General features: G+C 38.1%; 1 protein-coding gene across 2 annotated transcripts; it reads right to left on the reverse strand.

Moving 5' to 3' along the window:
• LOC119491461 (protein NipSnap homolog 2-like) lies at nucleotides 1-10,501 on the reverse strand. 2 transcript variants are annotated; one of them, XM_037775546.1, is made up of 10 exons: nucleotides 10,345-10,501; nucleotides 8,267-8,406; nucleotides 8,129-8,174; nucleotides 7,660-7,754; nucleotides 6,341-6,411; nucleotides 6,088-6,228; nucleotides 4,375-4,406; nucleotides 2,316-2,410; nucleotides 1,274-1,357; nucleotides 1-1,040 (listed from the first exon to the last, which is right to left on the reverse strand). In XM_037775546.1, the coding sequence occupies exons 1-10, from the start codon at nucleotides 10,434-10,436 to the stop codon at nucleotides 976-978; spliced, it is 861 nt and encodes a 286-aa protein (XP_037631474.1). In that variant the 5' UTR covers nucleotides 10,437-10,501; the 3' UTR covers nucleotides 1-975. The 2 variants fall into 2 exon arrangements, with proteins under 2 accessions (XP_037631474.1, XP_037631475.1); XM_037775547.1 differs by lacking the exons at nucleotides 1-1,040; nucleotides 1,274-1,357 and adding an exon at nucleotides 1,369-1,854.
• Nucleotides 10,502-11,001: the final 500 nt, after the last annotated feature.

Genomic DNA, 11,001 nt, shown 5'->3' on the forward strand with positions numbered 1-11,001 from the left:
TGGTTTGAATTGCTTTAATCTGTGTCGGCGTTCTTGTCCTCCCCTCCACACTGTTCCCTATGAACCGATGAACAGACAGATGAGATAAACATGCTTCCTTTAACAATAAATATGCAGCAGTATGCCCACTTAGTGCCAGATTCACTCAGCCACTGATGGATAACATGATAGTTACGCCCCATTAAAACATGTTGGATTAAAAACCGGTTTTAAAACCAGGCATGCTATCTTCACAAGAAAAATGTAGGAGCCATAGTTACAAACACAGCACCATGAAACCGTAACACTACCATGACAGGGAACCTAGGAACATCCAAAAAAGCAACTGAAAGGAGTAGTTTTCCAAAACAAAATGTTTGATTTATAATAGACCTCAATCAAATATAAAATGAGGTTTCCATTTTACACCATGACGTACTTTATCATCATTATAATTAGCAACAGAAAAACAGTTTTCATGAATATACAGAGGCGTCCTTTCACTCCACTAAGCAATGGCATGGCTCCTAAGCACACTTGAAACATATGTATTCCAAATTTACATTAAATAAATACAGCTACTGCATTGTTGCAGTGAGCTTCCGCAGCGATATTATTCCTATCTACTTACACACCAAACAGCTGCTCGTCTTTTCAAGTAACTTTGGTTGGTTCTAAACTTAGAGATGAGCTCTCTTCATGGACCAGTTTTAATGTGGCACCAGACGTCAGACATAACGACCATCAGGAGGTTTTAATTGACCAAAAGTTGTGCATCGCCAAGGCCTGTAAGTAGTTTTGACTATTCTAGTTGTTGATAGTTTCCTCCTCTGTCCCGGTGACATCTTGAAATAATAAAGCAAGGACAAGAAAAGAGAAGGGATGTTTGGCAGCACTGACAGGAGGTTGAAACAGTGATATCGATGGTCTGGGTGGATGTAACATTCAAAAAGGAGGGTGCCACTTGATTTTTCAGCTTCCAGCTCGTCTCTCGTCTCACTGCAGCGGGGAAGCCTTTGTCGGGATCATAATCCTGGAATCCATATGTTGAATGAGAGGAACTGGAGAAAGGTGGAAACATTAAGAGCTGATTTAGTGCGTCCTCATGGTTTAAAGTCCTTTTAATATTGATCAGGTTCAGGAAGCTCTAAAAAAGTTCAATATGTTGTTACTCAAAACAAATTAGATACAACCCTAAAAACATGAAGGAAGAGCCTTTTAAAAGTTCTCAGTCACACAGCTATGAGTTTTCATCACCACTTTTGTGTTTAGAAAAGGATTTGTTTTTGCTCACCTGTGTAATACACCACCTCGTCCCAGCCATCCTGCTGCCAGGCACCGTGCCTCGTGTCTTCTCTGGACTGCAGGTCTTTGTACGCTGCAACCAACAAATCACACATTATAGCACTGCTCATGGTAAAATGAGTCACTGCACTAAAAGTTAGAAGCAGATCTGCTTAAATTAGTGCAGCAATAAGCAATTATTTTCTTTATTGATTAATCTGGAAACAATTTTTTGATTAATTGTTTAACAGATTTTTCTGGACACTACAGCGGAATTCAGCTGTAAACAACGGGGTGGTATCGTTATCACCATAAATAAAATTAAGTTGTTGCGGTGAATGTTTAAGCAAACAGCTGCATATTCAAGCAGACAAGGAGCAACATGAACATTCATGCTGTCATGTTTGTGTCCACCTGATCAATTTAAGTCCAATATTCACTCTCCTTTTAGCTCTGTTTTGGTCTCCTCCACCAACTTCTGTGGGAAAAATCTGCTAAATGCTCCACGGTGTTCACTTTATCTGCTGTATGGTGCTGGGCAGGTAGTCAGTTTATCAGAGCTTTCTCGCAGATAACAGACGTCTGCTGCAACTGGAAACACAAGTCGGAGCGGTGAGACTAAACCAAAACAAAAGTTATGGGCCAGAAAATCTAAACAAAGAGCCTAAAGTACTAAAAACGCTCTGTAGAGCTGAGAGGAACTGCAATGTTGGGTGATAATTATATGTGGGTTCTTCACTACAAGTGACCCAGTTCAAATTAGAGAGTCATTTGATCCATTGTTGGTTTAAAAAATATCACTTAGTGAAGCTGTAAAATAATGAAAAATGACCAGATGACAAATTCAAATTACTTTTTTGTCCAAACAAACAGTCCGAAACTCAAATATATTTACAATAAGCAAATCTTTGCTTCATAAATGACTTAAATAGTCGATTATCAAAACTATTGTTGATTCATTTTCTGTGGAACAACTAATTATTTCAGCACTAGCATGGTTATCTACATACTATCAGTATGTAATTGTCCATAAAGCTGCTATCTGAGCTTACCCCAGAGGTGATGGACCATGTAGAGGTTGCCGATCTGTGAGAAAAACCCTCCCACGGCTTCTCTGTTGTGCTGGCGGTATCCGATGGCTCTGGCCCTGCAGACAAGAACAACTTCAGTCACGCAGGCCAAAAACCACCAAGGCTTCATCTGACATAACAAGACCAGGCCTGCACACACACTGTTGATTCTGGACTGTTTTTCATTTACACAATTGGATTTAGTCCGTTTTGTTGTTGTGATTATCCATTACAACATCACATCCAACCATAAGATGTGACGCCATTACTTTTCTGTATACATGTTTATGAATCTCAACGTGGGCCAAGTCCACGTGAAATGAGTGGAATATTTCCCCCCAAAGCAAACATGATGTACTTATTTAAATCATAATCACCATCTGGATACAAAACCATAAAGTTCTTCATGTTGCTGTAACTCCAAGACGAAGTTTAAGCCTTCAACTACACAAATTATATTGAAATTGCCTTAAATTGCTTTGCTGGCATAATCTACATGACCATAGAGGTTTGTTGAAATACAGGCTGGTTAAAGTAATGCAAACATGAGAAAAGAATAGCAGCTTCATTTAATCAAAGAAAGGTGTTTTTTCTCCTGTGATTATTCATATCATGTCTGCTTTAATAGGAAGAAGGGCGATGTGAAGCCTCAAAGCAGAAAAGCCTGGATGATATTCAAGTTATTTTAAGTTATATTTACATATAAAATCATGCAGATGACAGCTAAGAATTACCACAAATGTGTTAACTGGAAAAAGATACGGACGAGTTGACAGTATAACGACATTTCAAAGTTATCGGTTACAGCTGACACCACTGACAAAGATCTGGGCTCAACAATAAGGGTTTCCAGCTTGCCCGGGCTATGTATGATTAAAAAAAGGGCTGTCAATCGATTCAAATATTTAATCATGATTAATCGCATGATTGTCCATAATTGATCGCAAATTAATCGCATTTTTTATCTGTTCAAAATGTACCTTAAAGGGAGATTTGTCAAGTATTTAATCCTCTTATCAACATGGGAGTGGGCAAATATATTTGCTTTATGCAAATGTATGTATATATTTATTATTGCAAATCAATTAACAACACAAAACAATGCCAAATATTGTCCAGAAACCCTCACAGGTACTGCATTTAGCATAAAAAATATGCTCAAATCATAACATGACAAACTGCAGCCCAACAGGCAACAACAGCTGTCAGTGAGTCAGTGTGCTGACTTGACTATGACTTGCCCCAAACTGCATGTGATTCTCATAAAATGGGTCTGTAAAGGGGAGACTTGTGGGTACCCAAGAACCCATTTTCATTCACATATCTTGAGGTCAGAGGTCAAGGGACCCCTTTGAAAATTACCATAACATTTTTCCTCGCCAAAATGTAGCATACATTTGGAGCTTTATTTAGCCTCCTTCACGACAAGCTAGTATGATGGTGGGTACCAATGGATTCCTTAGGTTTTTCTAGTTTCATATGATGCCAGTAGCTTCACTCTAGCTTTTAAACTGAGCAGCGTGCTACAACCTAAAAATCTCAAGTTGTGTAATGCGTTATTATCGCTTTAACTTTGACAGCCCCAAAAAAAAACACATTAGTGTTGAACCCTGAAGGTGCAAAACAAGTTGTGAAATAAAATCGAGTAGAAACATGTCAGACAAGTACAAAGATCAAGAGAGAAATCCTCTACAGGGCAATCAGAGGGGGAAAAAACAATGGAAAACTAAGGCGTGTGCAGAAAGCTCACGTCTTCATTTAAATCAATTGCAATCAACCGTATTGCACAAACTGATAAATGTCGACCTGTTGGCTCGAGAAAAGGATCATTATACTGAACTATTAGGTACATACATTTGTAGTGTGCGTAATATTCCACTTGTATTTGAATCTTGGCTCGAGAGCATGACAGTTCAGCTTGAAAGTAGTGCCTCTCTGTGGAATAGCTCTTATTAATGACAGCGTGGCGAGAAGGGTTTCATGTAGTGCAACTGTTCTGTAACTACAGTTCAGTGAGTGAAACGAATTCAGGCTGCCTTACCAGTAATTACCCCACTCGATCATGGTTCCTGGCTGCAAGAAAGAAAACACAATATTCTTTATTACAATCAAACAGCTTTCCAAACTACAGATTGGTGTCACACCTTCTTCTTCGTCTTTCCAAAGTAAACACGTTAACGCAAATAAATGGCGAAGACGTAACACAGGTATTTTGTCATCGTGAAGATAAGCTGCAATAACAATTACATACCAAGGCTTCTTCAATCATTCTCTGGTGCTTAAAACAACAAACGCCCAAGATGTAATCCCAGTCAGTGATGAGGGATAATATCTTGCGTTCACTACATGTCCCAGGGAGCGCTGATCTAGAGACAGTTTTTTTCCTTTCGGATCAGGAAGAACGACTTAATCTGCAGAGCGTGATGTGTATGGAGCATTATGTAGGATCAGTAAATTTAACCATTGAGCCACCGGATTGCCAGTTTCATCTATGTGTCCATAAACAGATACAAAGTGTTTATGTGGAGGATAAAAGAGCAGAACTGGTGACTGTTTGAGCACTGCTCTCATCCTGAAAGCTTTTGTAAGAGCAGAGATAATTTAAAGGTCACAGAAGCAAAGCATGTGACTTGGAGATCATCAGTCTCAACACAAAAACGTGAGCTAGGAAAAGTGAAAGAGTAACGCTGTCCCTTTCTGCAACGACTGCTGTGGAGGGGACCTACAGCTGCGTCAGAAGAGCTGCTCAGACGTTAACAAAACAAGACTTTATTTGTACAGGGGTAGCTCCTAGTGGTGATGATGCAAAATGTGAATGAACTTTCCCTGGACAAAACATACTGATTATTAATAGCTCAGCTCTACTCTAACTGAGAGTGTTGTATGCTCTACAGATTGTTTTTGTGATTTGTGGGGGCTATATAAATGCGATGAACTAGGGCTGCATAATTAATTGAAAATCGCAAATACGATTTTGGCTTCCCACAATTAAATGAACATGATCGACTGCGATACTGACGTTTAAAATGCTACGCTCATAGAAAACTCCACTAAATATCGAAATAAATCGCTTCCTCAACTAACAGCCAGCAGGGGTTGATTGAGATGTTTTGGCTTCACTTTTGGGGAGCTGTAATGCTGCTACGCGTGCACACTACAGCGACAGCCAGTGAAAGACTTTCCTGAATGTTGCAGCTGCAGTACAGATTAGAAGAGTCGAGTACACTGTACTTTACTAGTTCTGTTATACAACAGAGAGCAGACAGGCAAACTGAAATGCACTGCATTCAGGTGGAGAAGAACTTTATTTTAAGTTTTATTTTGATTTGTTAATTAGCAGGAGTGTAGCACTGTAGCTCTGTTGATTTAATTTGGGTCAAAGGTTTTGGTACAATTTTATTTTGCACCCTTATTGTGATGCAAATATTTGTACATTAGCAGGAATGTAGCACATCATGGAAGTGAAAGCAGCGCAATTGTAGTGTAATACAAATATTTTGTCCCTGAAATCTATGAATAATAGTGATAAATAATCGTGATATCAATATTGATCAAAATAACCAGGATTATAATTTCGGCCATAATCAAGCGATTAACTCAATATGAGCTGTTTTAAGTTTAATGAATGTTTGGATTGTTGGTAAAAGTGCTGATTATGAAGTTTGGGCCCAGTCAGACATCAGGTCGGGCTGGGCTCGACACTCTCACTCCATCACAAACATGTATAGCACGGCTAATGATGAGATGAACTCACCCTGAGCTGGTAGGACCGGAGCTCGTAGATGTTGGGGCCCTCTCGGGGAACAGGCTCGTTCCAGAAGCTGAACTCCAGCAGGAGCTGGTTTCTGCGAGACATCAGCATCTTACCTCGCTCCTTCCTGTAAGCTGTGAACTCCTGCCAACGGACAGACACCAATCAATAAGCTTTACGCCGACTGATGGCTATACTCCATTTATAAGCACACTACTAAAGCACTGAAACAAGATGCATCTGAAGGAGTCTTTACCTGGTTCTGCTTGAGCTTGTTCATCACGTCTGTAAGAGCCGGGTATCCACCTCTGTAACGCCACAGATGAACTAGGGAGACGGAAACAAATATATCATAGATGCACACAAACAACAGAAATGTCAATTGATTCAAAGCAGGATCATTAAATACTATGATAAAAACATTCCTCCAGCTGTAAGATTTACAGTATAACCTTTGGCACAATTTTTCTCCCTGTGTGAGAAGGTTGAATCAATATAAGGCAAGAATGTCCTTAACTGCACACATCTTTGTGAAAATGCCATATTTTTCATTAGATTTTAAAAAGTTAATGAGCTGCATCCTGATAATTGAAGATTATTAACTAGTAAGATGACACAGAATTAAAGATTTGTTAGTCTGTACAGGTTATATTAGGCAATGACACTGAATTATCTTTCATGGATATTTGACTTAATGGATGAGTCTGTTTGTGTAAATACTATCAAGCCAATAATTCAGGATTGCATTGTGCTACTGGACAACAATTAATACAACATAATGTAGTTGTGGAATGAGAAAAGTATGAAATACTGACTCTGGAAAACAGGAATGGTCATATGAGGTAGTTAGGGCTGTCAAAGTTAACGCCATAATAATGTGTTAATGCAAATTTGTTTGAACGCCACTAATTTCTTTAACGCGTTAACAGAACTTGAGATTTTAAGGTTGTAGCAGGCTCAGTTTTGAAGCTAGAGTGACGATACTGGTATCATGAAACTAGAAAATCGAATGATCCATTGGTACCAACCATGTCATACTAGCATGTCGGGAAGGAGGGTAAATAACGCTCCAAACTTATGCTAAATTTTGGCGAGGAAAAACTGGCATGGCCATTTTCAAAGTGGTCCCTTGACCTCTGACCTCCAGATATGTGAATGAAAATGGGTTCTATGGGTACCCACGAGTCTCCCCTTTACAGACATGCCTACTTTATGAAAATCACACACAGTTTGGGGCAAGTCATAGTCAAGTCAGCACACTGACATACTGACAGCTGTTGTTGCCTGTTGGGCTGCAGTTTGCCATGTTATGATTTGAGCATATTTCTGTATGCTAAATGCAGTACCTGTGAGGGTTTCTGGGTGACATCTGTCATTGTTTTGTGTTGTTAACTGATTTCCAAGAGAGAGGAAGTACTACAGCTTCTCTAAGTTTAAAAAAAAAAAACCTTGACATGATACGTACGTACGTGCGTGAGTGTGGATGTGCAGTGTAACATGCCTGCTGATCTGCAAACTGTGCAGACCCCAGACCTGTCACACTGCAGATGTCTGTGTGTTGATATGAAATCCTACCAGCCTGGTCTTGTTCTCCATACCAGGTATTCCAGGTGCCCACCAGCTCACAGGGGTAGTACTTATCAGCATGGATGGAGGGCAGAACATCCTCACTGTGATGAATGAGAAACACCAACCAAATACTGAAATACAGTTTAACCAAGGGTGCATTTGATGCACAATCTAAATAACAATCTTGTGGTCACATGTCTTCTGTCTAATGTCGCAAGTCTAAAATTAGTCCCCAACTACAAGCAGATGGCGTCCAGTCATCTTAGGTATGAGCAAGGTTGGTCTGTGAAGGATTGAAGTCATGCCTGCTTGTCAATCACCTCACAGGAATAGACTGCTCACAAGTATTTTTACATCATGTACTAGGTTGTCACGGTCTCATACTGCTACTACTACTACTACTACTACTACTGCAGACACTACTTTTGCTTAAGTACAAGTTAATAACAGCTTAGACAATAATATGAACACTCACCAGAGTTTGTTGTACGCATCCAGGCACTCTGGCTTGACATTATGGACTGAAAAAGAAGGTCATACATCAGAGCAATCTCATAATTACTTAAAGATAATTGGTTTATTTTTAAGTATGAATACTATGAAGTGAACTTACACTGAATTTTGTACAGGTTACTTTCCTCATTTTTGGTCAGTAGGTTGGCATGTGTATCTTTCCTGGGATCAACTTTCCTCACAAACAGCGACTTAAACCAGCTGTCCTGTCCATCTCTGCTGCTTGATGTTGCAAAACCCCTGCAAACACAGACGAGTCACGATAAACAACAACTGGATGGATGAGAAATTATTTTATGACCGGTATGAATCTACAGCAAGACTGGCTTATTCATTATTATAGATATATTATCTATTATTATCTTTATATGAGCCGACATGCTTCATTGACAGAAAATGTAATAACGCTTAATTTCAGGTTTATAGCCGTTGTTGTAAAGAGCAATACTTCAGTCACAATACAGACTGGGCTTGAAATGTCAGTACCTCTGATCCATATAGTATACACACTGTGATACAGCAGGTCACAGGGATTTAAAGCAACTAAATACATTCACTCAAGTACTGTATTAAGTAAAATGTTGAGGTATTTCCATTTTCTGCTGCCTTATAATTCTACTCTACTACAATTCAGAGCGGATATTTAGGGATGCACCGATCCAACTTTTTCAGTCCCGATAGCGATACCTGGGCTTTGGGTATCGGCCGATACCGAGTACTGATCCAATACCATGCTTTAATTAATAAGCTCTATGCCTCACTGTGTGGAAGAGACCAGATCACTATTTTATGTGTATGACAACATCAGGCTTAACTTAAATATTGCTTTTCTAACTTTGTAAAACAAAATGTAACAAATAAATACATAGATATTTATTTATTGAATTGTTATTTATTATTAAAATAATAAATCGTGCACCAGCAACTTGGTAAAAAAATCTTCAAAATTAGCAGGAATTATAATTCAAGTGGAAATCTTTTTAATGCAGCAAAACATTGTTCAAAACTGAAACAGGAATTAAAATTACGGTATATAATGTGTATAGTATATAAACATATCCGATCCAGTATCGGTATATCGGTGCATCCCTACAAATATTGTACACTTTACTTCACTACATTCATTTGATACCTTTAGTTACTTCAGATAAATAAACACAAAATATAATCAAAAATATGATGTATTATTATTGTTTAAGATAAGACTTTATTGATCCCCAGGATGGGAATTCACAAGCTACCCAGCAGCATACAGTATAAGGTAATAACAATTAGATCCACCTTCACTAGCTGCAACATTAAAAGTGCAATAATGCATCAATACTTAAAATCCAAATAAGCCATTCTGAAATATCAACACTTTTACTTTTGGTACTTTATGCTATTCAAATTTGAATATGCATGCTTTTGACTTGTAACAGAGTATTTCTACACTGTGCTACTTTTAGTAAAGTAATAGACCTGAGTACTTCCTCCACCACTGCTAACAGTGCATTAACCTTACTGCATCTATCCATTCACAAGCTACCCAGCAGCATACAGTATAAGGTAATACAAAATAGATCCACCTTCACTAGCTGCAACATTAAAAAGCAATAATGCATTAATTATCAAAATCTTAATAAGCCATTCTGAAATATAAGTCCTTTTACTTTTGGTACTTAATGCTATTCAAATTTGAATATGCATGATTTTTATTTGTAACAGAGTATTTCTACACTGTGGTATTGCTACTTTTAGTTAACCTGAGTACTTCCTCCACCACTTGCTAACAGTGCATTAACCTTACTGCATGTATCAGTATTACATAGCTACTATTATTAATACATAATAAGCAGATACATCACATTTACACAATAAACTACCAAATTGACCTTGAGCCTTTGAGATGCTCAATAACAAAAGATGACAGAAACTTGCATTATTTCACCTTCACCTGCAAAATACACACAGCTTTAATGCTAAATGTTAAAGTGTTTTTAAGGGTGAAGTGTGTGCATGTGAGAGTAAAGCTGAAGGCCACTGAGGACTGAGGACTGGCTAGCAGTCAAAGGGGCTAGCTCGCCCCATGCTCAGCTCATCGCCAACACAGAAAACCTGCTGCAGAAATGACAACACAGCTGACTACAAACCCTGCAGAGATGAACACTGAGCATGCACACTGAAGACTAACATCACCTGCTCAACACGACGAGCTGTCCGGCCGACAGGGCCCTGCTTTTAGCCCGACCCAGACCACCGCTGACTCTCTGAAGGACTCCAGTCGCCATCTTCAACACTTCTCCTCCTCTGCAGCTGTTACTACCTGTGACCAGCAGGTGGAGCTGCAGCACCACAGAGTCACACACCTATACAGGCCACAGACAGGAGGAAGTACTAATATCACACTGTACTTTTATTTTGACTCATTTTATTTTATATACTTTATTTATAATAGTTCAGTACAGTAGTTACATAAACATGTTCATTGCAAAAACAAAATCTGTAAATATATTTCACAGCAAAAAAAATAAATTAAATTAAATTAAATTAAATTACAACAAATAAGATGCAAGGAAAGGGATATAATAATAATAATAATAATAATAATAATAATAATAATAATAATAATAATAATAATAATAATAATAATAAACCAATCAGAGTCTGTTAAATAATTGGAATAAATTTGAAATGTCTAAATAAAAAGTTCAGTACAGTAGTTATATAAACATGTTCATTGCAAAAAAAATTTACTTTTATTTTTATTTATTTCATTTTATATACTTTATTTACAAAGTTCAGTATAGTAGTTACATAAGAATGTTCATTGCAAAAAACTGTATTTTTATTTGT

This window comes from Sebastes umbrosus, chromosome 7 (genome assembly GCF_015220745.1).
Source record: "Sebastes umbrosus isolate fSebUmb1 chromosome 7, fSebUmb1.pri, whole genome shotgun sequence".
Taxonomy (NCBI): Eukaryota; Metazoa; Chordata; class Actinopteri; order Perciformes; family Sebastidae; genus Sebastes; species Sebastes umbrosus.

Bases quoted from the DNA above. Each gene is read 5' to 3' on its own strand.
- LOC119491461 (XM_037775546.1), bottom strand. From the start codon at position 10,436: ATGGCGACTGGAGTCCTTCAGAGAGTCAGCGGTGGTCTGGGTCGGGCT. The intron at 7,755-8,128 runs GTGAGTGTTCAT...CATTCATCACAG, and splicing joins GATGCGTACAACAAACTCTG to TGAGGATGTTCTGCCCTCCA. The intron at 6,229-6,340 runs GTAAAGACTCCT...GTCCGTTGGCAG, and splicing joins ACAAGCTCAAGCAGAACCAG to GAGTTCACAGCTTACAGGAA.